The following is a 19,268-nucleotide window of genomic DNA, read 5'->3' as shown; positions in this document are numbered from 1 at the left end:
TTGTACTAATGATCTTGAACCATGAAAATTAGTAACCACAAATGTCAACTTACATGATCTAAAAAATAATTTACAGTCAAGACAATATTATTATGCTTGAGTTTCTTACATACTCAAAATTTCTGTCTTCATTTATAATTTCTCTAATTTTAATACTGATAATTAAATTGATCATACAAAATTACAGGATGTTACTATTTTTCAATTTTTCATATTGTCAGGATTTGCAATCTTTGTTAGTAAATATTAGGTGTATAAATCTTAATATAGATAATTGTTTCAAGAAAACAGTATTGAAAAACAATTTCAATTTACATAGATCTGTTAATACTAACTTACACAGCATCTTGTTCTAGAAGGTAATTAAAGCTGGGTCACCAAGCATGGCATGGGTTTAGCAACTACTGAATTTGACACATTACTCTCTGATCGACTATGTTCTTTGTCTAGCACATGAATGTTGCTCACTGTAATTTTAAGAAGTGCTGTTGTAAAAAGTGTGTTTACAACATAGCAATATATGAAGACTGTGTTTAAATGCAACATAATATTCCAGCTGCTTGTTATATGGGAAACACTGAACCAAATATTCTAAAGGTTTATACTGGAACAAAGATGTCTATCCAGACACTGAGACTGACCTAGCAAGATAAGTAATATTTATCTGCTTCTATATTTGTTTCTGCTCTTATTTAATTATTGAATCACTATAAATAGTCAGTTCAACATAGTAAATTTTACTTTTTATTTATTTATTTATTTGTCCTTTGAATCATTTTTGCACAAGACATGCACAAGGCGATGCACAAACATACAACTGATATTGGACAATTTGTAGAATGATATGATGGTTTGATGACATGAGGTGATGTGATAGAAACATACAAGAATGATTTTACATAGTTATTACTTATATTACTTCCATTTCTCTCTCTCATAGCCACAAAACGCATGCCTAGTTGGCATAATTAAAGTAGAGAACACAATCTGCTTATTTTAGTTGGTATAAACACAAGCTATTTTACACTTATTTTATGGTAATGTGTACTTCTTGTACAAAGTTCATTGCAGCAAATAACTTCACATTTCTCTTCACACACATGGGCCAAAAATACAGCCACTGCGTAAAAGCAATGATCTTGCAGGAAGGTTTTCTGTGCCTTATTGAACAAAGGCAGAGACTTTCTGTCCCTTGTTTCTAGTGGCAGACTGCTGTGTAGTTGGATTCCTTGGTTAAATTGTGAGTTTTGAAGGTGGAGATATGCATATTTTGAACACAGAGTTTAATTTTTTGTCTTGTACTATGATAAAGGATATTCACATTTTTGTTGAATTTAGTGATATTACTTTTAACAAACTTACATGTTTCAAATAGGTAGAGAAGCCAAGAGGAAGAATGAGTGAACTTTGGAAGAGAGGTCTGCAGCTGCAAGTTGGCTTTAATGAGTGGGGAGAATGTCTTTGTTAAGCATGCAGTCTCCCCAGAAATGATACCATACAGCTGTACACTATGAAACTTCACTTTTATAAGATGTGCAGACAATCTCTGCACTTTTGCAATTTGTGAGTATATGTAAGGCATAGCACACTTGATTCACCTTACGATTCATTTTGCTGATGTGTGTGTCCCACTTCAGGTTGTCCGGACCTACAGGTCTAAAAATCTTGTTCTGATGTATGGGATAATACAGAGAAATGTAGCTCCACCAGGAATAAATTTTGTGGTTCTCAGGTGGAAGTTTAGCAAGATGGTATTCTTTGTATTAACTATCAGATTACTTCTGTCAAACCAATGACCCAGTTAATCTGCACTTTCAGTTATGACCTCTTGCAGCTCATGGTCATTTCTACTGGTAAGGAGAATACTGATGTCATCTGCAAAGAGTGTACTGGTAGTGGCACTGATATTATATAGTAAGTCATTAATGTAAAAAAGGAAGAGAGTTGGTCCAAGTATTGAACCTTGGGGCACAGCTTGTGTCAGAGTAATAAGTTACAATATGTCCATGACCACTGTGTGTTACTGCTACTACTTGTTTCATGTTTGAGATATATGCTCTGAACCAGTTCAGAGGGATGCCTCTGATGCCACATGAATGCAGTTTGTCAAGTAGAATATTGAGGTCTATGATGTCAAATGCCTTTGAAAAATCTAGGAAGATCCCAATTGCTTTTTGCTTTTTATATAGAGCATATGCCAGACAGACGTGTGGTTCCTGAAGAGGGGCAGCAGCCTTTACAGTAGCTTCAGGGGCAATAGTCTAGATGACTGATCTGGCCTTGTAACACAACCCAAAATGGCTTTGCTGTGCTGGTACTGCGAATTGCTGAAAGCAACGAGAAACTACAGCCGTAATTTTTCCCAATAGCATGCAGCTTTACTGTATGGTTATATGATGATGGCGTCCTCTTGGGTAAAATATTCCGGAGATAAAATAGTCCCCTATTCGGACCTCTGGGCGGGCTCTACTCAGGAGGACGTTGTTACCAGGAGAAAGGAAACTGGCGTTCTACAGATCGGTAGGCATGGAATGTCAGATCTCTTAATCGGGCAGGTAGGTTAGAAAATTTGAAAAGGGAAATGGATAGGTCAAAGTTAGATATAGTGAAGTTCGGTGGCAGGAGGAACAAGACTTTTGGTCAGGTGATTACAGGGTTATAAATACAAAATCAAATAGGGGTAATGCAGGAGTAGGTTTAATAATGAATAGCAAAATAGGAATGCAGGTAAGCTACTACAAACAGCATAGTGAACGCATTATTGTAGCCAAGATAGATACAAAGCCCATGCCTACCACAGTAGTACAAGTTTATATCCCAACTAGGTCCACAGATGACAAAGAGATTGATGAAAAGTACGATGAGATAAAAGAAATTATTCGGATAGTAAGGGAGATAAAAATTTAATAGTCATGGGTTACTGGAACTCAATAGGAGGAAAAGGAAGAGAAGGAAATATAGTAGATGAATATGGAATGGGAGTAAGGAATGAAAGAGGAAGCCATCTGGTAGAATTTTGCACAGAGCATAACTTAATCATAGCTAACACTTGTTTCAAGAATCATTAAAAAAAAATTGTATGCATGGAAGAAGCCTGGAGATACTGGAAGGTCTCAGATAGATTATATAATGGTAACAATGATTCAGGAACCAGGTTTTAAATTGTAAGACATTTCCAGGGGCAGATGTGGACTCCGACCACACTCTATTGGTTATGAACTGTAGATTAAAACTAAAGAAATTCCAAAAAGGTGGGAATTTCAGAAGATGGGACCTCGATAAACTTAAAGAACCAGAGGTTGTAGAGAGCTTCAGGGAGAGCATTAGGGAACGATTGACAAGAATGGGGAAAGAAATACAGTAGAAGAAAAATGGGTAGCTTTGAGAGATGAAATAGTGAAGGCAGCAGAGTATCAAGTAGGTAAAAAGACAAGGACTAATAGAAATCCTTGGGTAACAGAAGAGATATTGAATTTAATTGATGAAAGAAGAAAATATAAAAATGCAGTAAATGAAGCAGGCAAAAAGGAATACAAACGTCTCAAAAGTGAGATCGACAGGAAGTGCAAAATGGCTAAGCAGGGATGGCTAGAGGACAAATGTAAGGATGTAGAGATGCATATCACTAGGGTTAAGATAAATACTGCCTACAGGAATTAAAGAGACCTTTGGAGAAAAGAGAACCACTTGCATGATTATCAAGAGCTCAGATGGAAACCCAGTTCTAAGCAAACAAGGGAAAGCAGAAAGGTGGAAGGAGTATATAAAGGGTCTATACAAGGGCAATGTTCTAGAGAACAATATTATAGAAATGGAAGAGAATGTAGATGAAGATGAAATAGGAGATATGATACTGCGTGAAGAGTTTGACAGAGCAATGAAAGACCTGAGTCGAAACAAGGCCCCGTGAGTAGACAACATTCCATTAGAGCTACTGACAGCCTTGGGAGAGCCAGGCCTAACCAAACTCCACTATCTAGTGAGTAAGATGTATGGGACAGGCAAAATACCCTCAGACTTCAAGAAGAATATAATAATTCCAATCCCAAAGAAAGCAGGTGTTGACAGATGTGAAAATTACCAAACTATCAGTTTCATAAGCCACGGCTGCAAAATACTAACACAAATTCTTTACAGATAAACAGAAAAACTGGTAGAAGCTGACCTCAGGGAAGATCAGTTTGGATTCCATATAAATGCTGGAACATGTGAGGCAATACTGACCCTACGACTTATCTTAGAAAATAGACTAAGGAAAGGCAAACCTACGTTTCTAGCATTTGTAGACTTAGAGAAAGCTTTTGACAATGTTGACTGGAATACTCTTTTTCAAATTCTGAAGGTGGCATGGGTAAAATACAGGGAGCGAAAGGCTATTTACGATTTGTACAGAAACCAGATGGCAGTTATAAGAGTCAAGGGGCATGAAAGGGAAGCAGTGGTTGGGAAGGGAGTGAGACAGGGATGTAGCCTATCCCCGATATTATTCAATCTGTATATCGAGCAAGCGGTAAATGAAACAAAAGAAAATTTTGCAGTTGGAATTAAAATCCATGGAGAAGAAATAAAAACTTTGAGATTCGCTGATGACATTTTAATTCTGTCAGAAACTGCGAAGGACCTGGAAGAGCAGTTGAACAGAATGGACAGTGTCTTAAAAGGAAGATATAAGATGAACATCAACAAAAGCAAAATGAGGGAAATGGAATGTAGTTGAATTAAATCTGGTGATGCTGCCAGAATTAGTTTAGGAAATGAGACGCTTAAAGTAGTACATGAGTTTTGCTATTTGGGGAGCAAAATAACCGATGAGGGTTGAAGTAGAGAGAACATAAAATGTAGACTGGCAATGGCAAGGAAAGTGTTTCTGAAGAAGAGAAATTTGTCAACATCGAATATAAATTTAAGTGTCAGGAAGTTGTTTCTGAAAGTATTTGTATGAACTGTAGCCAAGTATGGAAGTGAAACATGGATGATAAAATAGTTTAGACAAGAAGAGAATAGAGGCTTTTGACATATGGTGCTACAGAATAATGCTGAAGATTAGATGGGTAGATCACATAACTAATGAGGAGGTATTGAATAAAATTGGAGAGAAGAGAAATTCGTGGCACAACTTGACTAGAAGAAGGGATCGGTTGGAAGGGCATATTCTGAGACATCAAGGGGTGACCAATTTAGTATTGAAGGGCAGCATGAAGGGTAAAAATTGTAGAGGAAGACCAAGAGATGAATACACTAAACAGATTGAGAAGGAAGTAGGTTGTAACAGGTACTGGGAGATGAAGAAGCTTGCACAGGATAGAGTAGCATGGAGAGCTGCAACAAACCAGACTCTGGACCAAAGAGCACAACATAGAGCATATACCTGTTGTGGATTTATTTTTCCTGATACCACAATGCGTTTCTGAGATGGTTCTTTTCTAGAAAGTTTATTAATCTTTGATAGAATAGTCTCTCCAGAAGCTTAACAGACACATGTGACAATGATATAGGTTTGTAGTTTTCCACATTATTTTTCTCACCTTTATTAAAGACTGGAATAACTTTTGCTACTTTCATACAATCAGGAAATGTACCTGTCATCAGGGATGTGTTGTACACATTAGTGAGAGGACAGCTGTTTTATTGATGCAATTCTTTAAGATGAAACCTGGAATGTCATTGATTCCAGATGATAATTTGTTTCTAAGGCTCCTTGTGCTTAATATAATTTTGTCAAAAGTAGTTTCCCAGAAGAATATGGAGTCTACAGAAGATTTTTGTATTCTGTTTTATCTACTGTATGTAGATGTGGGCCTTTCCATACTTTGTAGTAGTTGCTTTACAGTACTGCCATGGTAATTGTTGAAAGTATTTACAAGTTCTTGTGGATTAGTAAATTGGAATAGTTATGGGTCAGTGCTGTATTTTCACATTCACAGGGCAGTTGGTTTGTTTAATTTATTATGATATTCCACACTGCCTTGTCTTTGTTTGAGGATGCTGCCACATTGTTGTCATTTGCCATTTGTCTGGCTTGTGCTATGACTTTTTTTTAAAGGATTCTGACATGTTGCTTAATATATCTCTCTTGGGAGAGGGCGAGACTGTCATTTTTTAAGTATTTCAATAGGTGTCCCTTCCTTTGGCAGGAAATGTCTCTGAAACATAAGTAGAATGGAGTGCTACTGTAATATATAGCATTGTATACTTTCTACATATATTTTTGTTTTTTCTTGAAACCTTTAGAGTAATGTCATATACTTTGTACGTATATTGCTTCTAGTATTGTCAATTTTCTTCTCTTACTCTCCATGTAATATTGTATTCTTCAACTCGTTCCACTTAAAAGGACAGTCTTTGTACAGTGTTAATTTAAGATCAAGGTGGAATATATCCAAGAAGGAGGATTTTTTTCTATACCCTTCGGAGAAAAGAAAAAAAACTTAGCATCACCAGACAAGTTAAAGACAGCATCATCAAACAAGTTAAAGATACACCATAAAACTTGCAAAGGACTCCATCAGCAAATTGTAGTAAATAAGGTAAAGTCTGAACCTCCTCACCACTGTATAAAAAAATTAAACAAAAAATTCTTGATCTAAAAGTATACATCCATAATGTACAAGGGCTCGAAACCAAACTTAATGAATTAGAAATTTTGGTATCAAGTGCAAGTGAACTGTCAGATACACAGATATTGTGTATTAATGAACATTTCATGAGATCTTTTGAAATAGAAAGTGTTGTGATACCAAATATTAAACTCGTAAGTCACTTCTCAAGAACATCTTACAAAGGCGGAGGTATTTGCATATTTGTAAAAGACAACATTATTGCTACACCTCTTGTTATTTGCAGCTCGTATAGTATTGAAAATAATGTAGAACTGTCAGGTGTAGAGCTTACAGATCTAAATGTTTATATAATAGCACTTTACAGGTCACCCTCTGGTAATATAGGGACTTTCTACAAAAATCTAGCACCAGTAATAGAAAATCTAAGTAAAAGAAAATCAATAGTGTTCTAATATGTGGTGACTATAATATAGATTTTCTCTCAGAAAACTCTAGCCATCTAAGCTCCAACCAGGATAACAAATCACAGTACCACTTGTCTGGATCAAGTAGCAAGTAATATAAATTGTACTGTATCCTCCGTCAAACTAGGATTTTCAGACCACAATGCATTAATTATGCAGGTCTGGTTGCAAAATAACAGTCACGAACACAATAAAATCACTGTACAGAGGAGAAACTTCAATAAAACCCACATGCATACTTTTCTCTTTGGTATACAAAATGAAAACTGGCAAAATGTATATGAGGCTCAAACAGTAGACAGCAAATATGAAGCATTCTTGAATATTTTCTGTTATTATTTTAATTGCCACTTTCCCTTACAAACAAAATGTATCAACAAAGATAGAAAACTCTCCAGCTGGATCACCCCAGGAATCATTAGATCATCACAAAGAAAAAGAGAACTTTTTTACATTAGCAAATCCAAACTAGGCAGTAGTGAAGCATTTAAGTCATACTTTACTCTATATAAAAAGATATTAAGGAATGTAGTAAACACAGCCAAAAAGCTACAGAATGATAACTTCCTCAAATTGTCATCAAATAAGAGCAAAAGCATGTGGCAACTTATTAATATGAATACTAATAGAGGAAAACAACTACAAAGTGATATTACATTAAAAATAAATGGAAAATTAGTCTCCAGTGGGAAAGAAACAGCAGAGGAATTCGATAACTACTTTACAGAAACAGTAGAAAACCAGGCTAACCATCTTAAAAATAGCTGTCCCTTACAACTAGAACCAAACTTATACTCTGAGACTCTATTTTTAAGGCCTTCATCTGAAATTGAAATAGAAAAGACACTTCATAGGAAAATTTTAAAAAAATCATCTGCTGTACAAGATCAAATTCCATGCTTCCTCCTTCATAATTGCAAGAGCTTTATCAGTAAAACCCTAGCCCACATAATAAACTTCTCATTCCTGAACGGTGCATTTCCTGGTATGCTCAAAATTGCAAACATTATACCTGTCCACAAAAAAGGAAGCAAAGAGGATTCCAGTAATTATCAACCCATTGCACTGCTTTCAGCTTTTAGTAAAGTATTTGAATATACAATGGCCACCAGAATCATGTCCTTTCTAGGGGGAGAAAAAAAAAAAAAAAAAAAAAAAAAAAAAAAAAAAAAAAAAAAAAAAAAAAAAACTGTCACCTGCTCAGTTCGGCTTCCAAAGTAAGAAAGCTACAACTGATGCAATACAAGAAATTCTAGATCATGCACTGGAGCTTGTGGACAAAAACTCCCAGGCATAGGTATCTTCCTAGATCTAACAAAGGCCTTCGACATGGTTAATCATAGTACACTTTTGCAAAAGATGCATTCCTATGGAATAAGAGGCAATGCCTATGACTGGTTTCAAAGCTATCTGGAAGATCGACAGCAGTATGTCAAATTAAATGAAACTAAGTTCTCAGGTATAGCTAGCACTGTACATTCCTCCATAGATACCGTAAAACCAGGCATTCCCCAAGGCTTCGTCTTGGGCCCCTTGCTGTTCTTGCTTTACATAAATGACCTTCCTCACAGCCTACCAGACACAAAAACCCTTTTGTTTGCTGATGACACCTCTGTACTCATATCTGCACCCGAACAAATTCTCCAATCTAATATAGATAGGACCACAGATCAAATAAGTCGATGACTTCAAAGTAACAGGCTGCTTCTTAATGCAAAAAAGACAACTCGAATAACCTTCCACACAGCCCAAAACAGAAGTCCATTACTACCAACTATATCACTGGAAAAAAATAATGTTAAACTTGAAAATGAAAAACAAAATTTGGGGGTCACTATTACTGATACGCTCACATGGAAAAGGCACATTGACGTTGCCAGCACAAAACTTAGTAAAGTATGCTTCATGATTAGATCAATAAGGAACGTCACTAACACAAGTACCCTAACCACAATGTACCACGCACTCTTTCACTCTGTACTTAACTACAGAATCATCTTCTGGGGCCAAAATTCTGAATCAATTAAGATATTCAAACTGCAAAAGAAGATAGTCAGAACAATTATGTTCAAAAAAAACAGAGAGACACTTGTAAACCATTATTTAAGAAACTAAACATTTTGCCCCTCCCATGCCAATACATACTAGAATTATTATTCTTTATCAAAAAAAGTATCAACAAAATTAGCAAAAATATGGATTACCATGATTATGACACAAGAACAAAAACCTCTCTAAGAATACTTCCCCACTCAACAAAACTGTACAGTGATGGTGTCACGTGCATGCGAATAAAATTATATAACCATCTTCCAACTTTTATACAAGAAATCGAAGAAATAAATAAATTCAAACAGATGGTGAAATCTCTTTTAATAAAAGACTGCTTTTATACCATCCAGGAATATTTGGAATCAAAATTGTCTTAGTGCAACATAATGTATCAAAGCTGAATGTTATTAAGTCAATTTTGTCACATCATGTAACAATTCTCTGTAAAGCTGTAACTTTAAGTAACATAATTTGGAGGTAATGTAAAATAATCATTCTTCTGTGTTCTTGTTTACTGTTTTAGACTCCTGCAAACTGTATATTTGTACTGACTTATCCCATATCAGTTGTACAAGCCATTGTACTGATTTGATCTTCGGGACAAATAAATAATTAATTAATTAATTAATTAAAAATTAAATCAGGTCAAAACATATTCTAAGCTCAAATATAATGAGATATCTCAAACAGAATGGCCTCCTCCGTACCATCAGTATTAAAAATGTAATCGTGTCAACCACGGCCAGAGGCAGTGTAACCTCCAATAGTTCAACTGTATATTGAAAAGCCGCATTGTGCGTAAAAATATATTCGATTTCAATATCTATCATGCCATTTTCATGTAATAGAACACTTACTGACCAAATACAATCTCACAGTTGAATAAACATCACAAAATATGCAAGAGCCAGGTATCCTCAGTGGAGAATGTGTAGGATCAGAAGTTCTTCTGGTCTTTAACTTCAATTATAATAACACATAACTGCATTGTTTATTTTATGACATTGTGTCTTACAATTTTGTTGCTTAAATCACTAAAACCCTTACTACCACAATGATTATCTGCACTAACTGTAATATGTAACTGGGTTTCTATTTGTTCCAGTTAGCTTCTGAAAAAATTATGCTTTCTCATATATCAGGATATCATAAATTAACCAACTATCATGCAAGACATTATGATTCTTTAATTCAAAGGAGAGGGTAATCAGAATTAGCTGAAACTGTTTTTCTTGGCAGAGCCATTGGAGTTCTTATAATACACGTCTGGACAGATCCATGTACAGTTGTGTGTACAACATTTGTGGTAACTAAGAGTAAAACATTTTGGCACTGTAGATTAACACACCTGCATTGCAAGTCTCTTCAGCTGTGCATTTCTTCTAACAGATTCAATGTCACCAACAGCCAAACCAATGAGCAAGTTCATCAGCAGAATTGGCATCAGCACCATAAACAGCCCCAAAATGATAAATGTTGGGAGTGGATACGGCAAGAAAGTTTCTTCATTGAGATAGTATGGTCGAACATATGTTCCAAGAAAATCAATTTCACCTAACATCATGGAAAATGTTCTAATTAAAGACATTGGAACATTTCTGAATGATAGATGTGCTCCCTGTAATTAGATGATGAAAGTGGTATTAATAACTTAATAGTTCTGATACATTTAATGTGCTAGGGTATTATTTCAATAACATTATCAGCTTGGAAACTTACCTCTGAAAGTAGTATATAAAATGCAAGACCAAATGCAATTATCAGTATTGAGAAGACAATAAGTACTTTAATGAGTGTCTGAAGTATTTCCAGAAACATAACAACATATATCCCCACTTGATCAAATCTGTTGGTAAAAAAAAGAAAAGTTATTATTTAAGACTAACAACACCTACGAAATAGCATAACATTTACTCTGAAAAACAGTTTTACAAATATGTACAAACTGAGTCTATAAATTTAACATCTGTGTTAAATCAAACCACTAACTTCTGTCAATAGCTCGGAAATTCAGCACTATCATCCATAATGATCTGTAAGAATACATGTGGTATTGTTGCCTTCCAGCAACCTGTGCGTTATGTGACACATGAATAAGGAGTGCATGTTGAATTCAAGTTTCAAGTGGTATGAACTAAAGACACAGATTTCTTGCATCACATACTAGCAAAAAGAACAGGAAAATAACATGTTAATGTGCTGTTGTCAGAGAAGTCACTAGAGAGGGAGCACGAACTCATATTGTATAAGGACGTTGCAATGAATGAGACACTGTAGAAACAGCTTTCATTGAGGAATGCATTGCAATAGGTGGAATGTGAACAAAAAACCCTTCTGGTCTGTGATCTTTGTGTGAATTTTGCACTTTGTGTGGATTGGATGTACAGACACAGAGCACAGATTTATTTCCAAGAGCATAGTAGGAAGATACAGCATAATAGAGAAGAGAGAGAAATCAAGTTTAAGGTACAGGTTGTGTAGTAGACTAACAGTGATGAAGACGCACATTTAAGAGTTCTCTTTAAAAATGCAGATTTTATGGTAAGAAGAATGGGAGAAGTTTTGGTATCACTGGGAGAACCTGAAGCAGGCTTGAGCAAACATGGTCAACTGGAGGAGAAATTAATTAGAACATCAGATTATCCTGCAAGTATGATGGAGTTCCACATTCAGTAATTTGAGAAGTATTCCTCTAGTGTAATAAGGAATCTGTATTTAAAAAAAGTATATAATGTGAACAAAGAGAATGAATAATTTTGTATCAGATAATATCCCATTCTTTGGCCCAGCCAGCTGACATCTGAAACATCAAAACAATGCAGGACACTGGACTGATCTGATAGTCCTTACTAGAACCTACTACATGCTGTGAGAAATGAGTTGACAATGCCTCATCACTGACTCCCATACTACCAAGGGGATGAATTACAAGATGCAGTAGAAGAAAATGAAGATGCCAAATAGGAGGAGGAGGAGGAGGAGGAGGAGGAGGAGGAAGAGGAGAAGAAGAAGAAGAAGAAGGACAACAACAAAAACAGAGAGCAAAAGCAGAAAGGAAGAACTGTCTGAAGAAAGAGAAGCATGGTGCAAAAGAAAAGAAAGCATAAACAGAAGAGGAGGAAAACAAAATGGGAGAGGGACACTGCAGAAGAAAATAAAAACGCAGAAAAAGTAAAAAAGAAGAGAAAAACTATATCTGCTTAACAAATTGGTGTAGAAAGAGGAAGAAAGAAAATAGAAGAAGACATGGGCAGGAGAAAACAAAGTGATGGAAATAGAATATAAGAAAGAAGAAAGATATATCATCTGAACAAATTAGGTGTGCCAAAATGTACTTTATTTCATGCACATTTTTTGGGGAACCATTAGGCATGCACCAATTGAAGAATATCAATAAATATTACCATCATGACTTTACAATCATAAAATGGACATCTCACAGTTTGGTGGCAATTTGAATGAAGAAAAGATGATTTCATGTTATCAGTAAATTGAAACGAGGAATCCAGTGACGTGAAGATTTTGAAATGTACTTATAGGAAATATGTTTTGCTAGCAAGTAACAGTGAGAGAGAAAATAAATCACTGGGTTTATAATATTTTGTCTATTGTTATAAAGATAGATCTGAAACAATGGCTTCATGTTATACTGGATAGTGATGTTCATATTGTAAATATGAGTGAATAAACTTATAATGTTTTCAGAACAGAGTACATTGCAATTAATATAGAAGCTGGTTGTACTTAAAAACATAGAATGTACAAATATAGACATATTTTCAAACATTCCACACATTAAGCATAGCACATCAGTTATTATTCCATATGACCATCTTCTTTCCTGTACCAATATTACAGTTCCTTCCTTTAGATTCAAGTGCTCATTGCATTTTGATGGAACATCACAATGAGGTTTCTGGTCAAGTTCCAGCTATTTTTGCCACTAATAATTCTATTTACTATGCTGTCCTTCCTTTAAGATAGGTCTCTCATCTCCCTTACTCGGTTCCCATGAGAACAAACTTAGTAAAAATGTTGGAAATCAGTAGCACAGCATTGATTCCAACTTGATATACCTGAATGATTCTGACAATCAGCCTTGCAAGTCTTTCTGGATATTTGTTGCCTTAATAATAAAAAAAAAGGCAGCAGATGAATCATTCTCCCAGATATGTATATGTGTGCATGCAAAATTCAGTCCATTAAATGAAAACCCAGAATTCTTTGACAGCTGAAGATTCCAGTTCATTCCACATGTAAAAGTAGCAGTTTGTAATGCAATGTAAACACTACGTCTTTGCACCAAAACACTGAGCTACATTCTTCAGGATCTTTACAGCATTTGCCTCAGCCTGTAGAGTCATCTCACTTGATAAATGCAACTAAATCTTTCCGTCATAACTGTGACTTGTATTGCCTTAGCCCTTGGCATCAAGGAAGACATATATCTAGTGTCACATCAAGGAAGCCATGCATCTAGTGTAGTTTATGGCAAAGTCTTTCTTCTACGTACACTCAATGTTTATTGATCCTTGTAGACTGCTTACATAGTCTACTGGTTACTGTCAGTGTGTACTGATGTACAGGTCCCAGGTCTGATCCTTGGTGACTGCTTTGCATTTTTATGGGGTAGGAAGGTGTGGAATGGATGTATTATGACTTCTCTGGGAAAATGAAAGTACTTGAGTAAATAAGTGGTGAACTCAACATGGAAGCTGCTGGGTGTCAAATCTAAAGGGTTCTACTGTGTTGGCAATCACATATATTTAATTTATAATGTGTTACTATAGTGTATATTTAAGAGGAAAGTGAGGATCAAACTAAATTTTGTTTAAATGTTTGCAAAGATCTTCAACAAAGCCAATTATGGTTAAGTGGCGAGTTGACAATGAGGTCATTGGAGATGGAGTATAAGCTCAGAGAGGATAAAAATGGGGAAAGAAATTGGTTATTTCCTTTTCAATGGAGCTACCATTATTCACCACAGCTGATTTAGTAAAACCTAAATATAGATGGCCAGGCAAGGCGAATCAATGCTGTGATTTTTCTGAGATCCATTTATGAATGTCGTTATGCTTGCCATACTGCAAATCAAAACATGTAATTCCTATTCAAGGTTAAATAATAAGTTCTACAGATTTTTGTTTATTTCATATTAGTTTTAGGCTTATTAGGCCATCTCCAGGAAACAACAGACTAGCATCTGAAAGGAACACTAGTTCTTAGGCAACCAGTCACTATAAGCAAAGATAGAATAAATTGCCCAGTGTTGTGCATCAGACTTGTTCCTAATGATGAAGTTATAGTTTCACAATGGACAATGTTAAATATGATAAATAATTAAATTGCACAATGTTGCAGGTTAAAAATGTTATAATAATAAATTTTGTGAGGTCCTAACATTGGCTGAGATATTGTTAATATTGTTTATGTAATTATTATTTTATTGCGTAGTCTCATAGCACTTGAAACAAGAAAAGATAATACTACCAGTCATACACTGTAAGCTTTAGTTTATTATGTATTTGGATAGCACTTTAAACAAGAAAAAATTCTATAAACAGCAGAAGCCTCTAGCTTTAATACTAGATTTTCTGTGTATTTATAACATTGTAAACTAATTCTACTGATTTGTAGAAAATTCAGTTAAATAACTGATCATATGAATAACCTACTTAGAATCACTTTGCGGACTTTCACAATTCTTACAAATGATGGAACTATTTTCACCATGCAGTTCAGGTTAACTTCAACACATGGAACTGAAACCTAAAAAAGAAACTGATGTTTGTCAAACACATTCTGCATATTGCCCACCCTGTAAAATGCTGGCATGCAGCTCAGAGAATGGTCTCCTGAAGATGGTCACAGTTACCTTCACCACCATATTCATGTCTTCTAAACTTAAACTCTGCCTAAAATGTTTCCTTCTATGCCATCTTCCTCTCCTGAGTAAGCAGAGTTCAGTTCTGGAACCCAATCTTCTACCACAGACATTTAGCTTTAAAAAAAAAAATCTGGGAACTTGGGTTATGACACATAGCCTTCAGGCAGTACTTTATATAAAATATGACATACATATGTAAGTTTTCTAACAGCACATTTCAAATAAGTTTTCTCTATTCATGTCACAATTTTACCTGTTATTATTATTTATAACAATAACGGAGGTAAACACCCAGATATATCAGATCAATGTGTGGAACAAAGTAGCACATAATAGAAAACAGCTGTTGAGCACAATCTCTTTTTCCAGCAATAATATCCATGTTCAGACACACAACCACACAGACATAAACACACACACTCCTGTAGCCTCAGCAAATACCAATTATTTTGTTAAGGATAGATGGGTAAAGACAAAGAGGGAGAGAGAGAAGTGAGAGGGGTTGAAAGTTGTTACTTGTCATGTCCCCATAGAATGCGGTACACCATTGCTGATACATAACATGGCTGCTACCACACGTGGCAGGCACTGCCTTTTATGGGGTAGGAAGTACGTTTGACTGGACTGTGTTATGAGGTTGTGGGTGGGTGGTGGATCTTGCACCTGGGTTGACCAACAAGGAAACAACCCATCAGGTGCGGGACTGGAAGTAAGATTGAAATAGGGATGGATGAGAATATTCTGTAGGTTGTGTTGGCAGCAGGAAACTACTTTGGGTGATGTAGGTAGAACTTTTGGTTAGAATATCCCTCAGCTCAAGGCATGACATGAGAGAGTCAAAGCCATGGTGGAGGATGTGGTTGAGGTTTTCAAGAGTTGGTCGATGGCTGGCTAATAGGTTTATAGGTGTCAAGAGGAGCAGATGGCATGGGAGATTTGTTGATGGATGAACTTGATAGGATAGTATGTGTCAGTAAAGACACTGGTAAGGTTATTGGTATATTTTGACAGCTCCTGCTTTCCACTGCAGATGCGGCATCCAAGGGGATGGCAAGGCTTTAAGGAAGGGAGTTTCTAGCATGGAATGTGTGACAGCTGTCGAGCTGTCGTAGTGGAGGTGACTGATGACATTTTCATGATCTGGGCTCACAGCAAGAGTAATATTTGCTCTTCCTTCCATAACCTTAACACCTGTTACCAAATCCCCTTCATTTAGTCCTTCTCATCTGATCGAGTCATCTTCCACATGTCAGTCTCCACCTTTCAGATGGTTCCATAAATATATCTGTCCATATCAAGTGCACCAACCACCAACTGCACCTCAGTTTTGATAGCTGTCACCCATTAAATGCCATAAAGTCTCTTCTTTACAGCCTTATCATCCACAGACACTGCATCTGCAGTGCAAAGCAGGAGTTTTCAAAATATACTGATAATCTTACCAGAGCTTTATTGATAGACAATATCCAATCCAGCTCACATACAAACAACTCTCTCACACCATCCGCTCCTCCAACACTAGAAAACCTGTTAACCAGCCAATGACCACACCATCCGCTCCTTAAACACTAGAAAACCTGTTAACCAGCCAATGACCAGCTTTTCTCCAATCATCCATTATCACCTGGGCCTTGAAAATCTCAACCACATCCACCACCAGGGCTTTGATTACCTCATGTCATGGTGTAAGATGAGGAATATCCTACCCAGAATCCTACCCGATCCCCAAAAGTAGTGTTCCACTGCCCACCCAACCTAAAGAACCTGCTTTCTCCCACTACTCTTCCTCCTCCTCCGTGTGCGTATTCTCCAAACCATTCCCCCTCCATCTTCCCCCCCCCCCTTTCCAACTCCTCTTTCTCCCTCACTTCCCTTTCTTTCTCTTCATCTTCACCTTTATCTCATTTTCCGCCCTGAGTTCCTCCCATCCCAAGTCCAATACTAGTCCCAATTCTATACCCCATGGCTCATTCCCTTGAGATCAGCCTTGGTGCAAGACCTGTCCCATACATCCATCCCCCACCTACTACCACAGTCCAGTCACAGGTGTTTCCTATCCAATGAAAGGAGAGGACACATGTGAAAGCAGCCCTGTTCTATACCAGGTTTGCTGCAATTAATCTACAGTATTCTATGTGGGCATGACAAGTAACCAACTGCCTGCTAGCATGAATGGCACTGCCAAACTGTCTCATATCAAAAACATCCAGTTGCTAAACAACTGCACATGACAACACAAATGATGTAGGCCATTTGGAGACTCTCCTCCAGCAAAAGTTCCTCCAAACTATGCGGATGGGAATGGTCTCTTCAGCATATCTTCTTGCAATCCCTTTGCCCTAATCCTTTGCTATGCTGCCCCCACTGTCTCACCTTGTCTTTTCCTTTATATCTTCTGTCCATATCACACCTTACCCTCCCAGATCATGCACTGTTTTCTCCCACTGCTCAACCTTTCCAAGGCCTCTCATTTTTCTCCCCCCCCCCCCCCCCCCCATCCCATATTCTGCCTTCTCCCTCTTTCTAAATCTCTTCTTGTTGTATCCCTGGTACTTTTTTCATCTTGTTGTGCACTGTGAAGTCATCTGTCCAAAGAACTACATCTTTCCAGCTATCCCCTGTTTGTGTCCTGCCCTATCCCTTTGTACCCCTCCATTACCTCATGCAACTACTTTTAATAACCAAGTAATAGCCATGGCCATGCGAGTGTGTGTTTGAGTGTGTGTGTGGTTGTGTGTACTATTGCTAGAAAACAGTTAGTGTTTGAAAGTTAGGGTGGATGCTGTTTTCTGTACTGTCTCACTGTGCTCCATGCATCGATCCATAAAATGTGATGGTTGCCTTTCCCTAAATTTGTATGTTGTTTCTCTTTATTTACTATTTATTTATTTAGTGCCAAATTTATCACATCACAGGGCTTGTCAAACACAAGACAATATAAAATTTTACATCTAGCTTTTTAATCAACACATTTTGATTGAGTATAATAAAATAAACAATATTCTACTTAATTAAGAATGAGAAAATAGAATTTTATATACACAAGAGTAGTAAACAAAAGTGAAGTCCACATAAACCACCAGAAAAGGTATGTAACTACAGTAAACTTGGTGAAAGATCACTGATGACAGTTGCAATGAGCTTGGCACAGCAGCATTATGCACTCATCTCAACCTATCATGTAGTGCAATCTTGTATATCTCTCTATGGCAAAATTTTAGTGTTAGTGCAGCTCTATTGAAGACTACTGTTTCACTTGCAGCCATTTATGTTTCACACTTGGAAGCTTGCAACAGTGTCACCAGCTATTAGGTGTGTTCTTTCACCAGCTGTACTATACATACATAAATTACCAAGATTATTTTAGTAGAAGTTCTCAGTTTTGTTTAGAAATATTTCAAAAATTATGAATTTCTGAGGAGAGATTATAAATCAGAACCTATAGTGTTGAGCAATATTCCAAATATTCATTAAGGCTGTAGAAGCTGTGGATTATTAATAGAGGTTTTAATTTCTTATAGGTGCATTAGTGTATGGTGTTCTTTGTGTACATCCCTATGAAAAGTCATCCCTATCCACTGCTTCATAATGAAATACAGTCAGTAAACAAAACCACAGCATGAAATGTTCACTGCAATAAGATAAAATTCAAACAGTAACAACAATGAATTTACCTTTGCAAATACAGCAGGAGATTGAACCAACTGAGGAATACAGTTACAGATGCACATGACAGCTGAAGATCATCAAAATTGCCAGAAAAAACAGGAATGACCATCATGGTTGCAGATACATATAATAACCATGATACAAAGTTGCTTGGATCTAGCAAATATCGCCAGCGTTGTTGATATAGTTGAAATACTTCCCTCATTGTGCTAAGACCAATATATGTCAATATGGATACTGCACATATGTACATTGCTGCTTTTGGTTCTTTGACCTAAAACATTAAGTATTACTTGTGCTCAAAGTACATATGATAACATGTAAATTTGTAATTATTGTTTCAAACAATGGAAAATCCAGCATGGACTGTAACAATATTATGAAAAGTGAAGTTGCTACTTACCATATAGTGGAGATTCTCAGTTGCAGATAGGTACGACAAAAAGACTGTCATAAATATAGCTTTCGGCCAGTAAGGTCTTCATCAAAATAGATGACAGATATAAACTTACACACTCACTAAAATGCAAGTTTGTTTTATTGTGTATGTGCGTGTCTGTCATCTAATTTTGATGAAGGCATTACTGGCCAAAAGCCATATTTGTGAGTCTTTTTGTTGTGCCTACCTGCGACTCA

At 36.4% G+C, this 19,268-nt stretch overlaps 1 protein-coding gene across 1 annotated transcript in view; it reads right to left on the bottom strand.

Moving 5' to 3' along the window:
* LOC126272881 (transient receptor potential cation channel subfamily A member 1) overlaps positions 1 to 19,268 on the bottom strand; it is a 217,185-nt gene that overhangs the window by 52,802 nt on the left and 145,115 nt on the right. The window contains exons 15-17 of the mRNA XM_049976161.1: positions 18,638 to 18,906; positions 10,796 to 10,922; positions 10,425 to 10,694 (exon numbers count right to left, since the gene is read on the bottom strand). Coding sequence (XP_049832118.1) covers positions 10,425 to 10,694; positions 10,796 to 10,922; positions 18,638 to 18,906 — 666 coding nt within the window. The remainder of the gene's footprint in view (positions 1 to 10,424; positions 10,695 to 10,795; positions 10,923 to 18,637; positions 18,907 to 19,268) is intronic.

The sequence above is a fragment of the Schistocerca gregaria genome, chromosome 1, assembly GCF_023897955.1.
Source record: "Schistocerca gregaria isolate iqSchGreg1 chromosome 1, iqSchGreg1.2, whole genome shotgun sequence".
Lineage (NCBI taxonomy): Eukaryota > Metazoa > Arthropoda > Insecta > Orthoptera > Acrididae > Schistocerca > Schistocerca gregaria.
The sequence above is the reverse complement of the archived record's forward strand: the minus strand, read 5'-3'. Positions and strand labels throughout refer to the sequence as shown.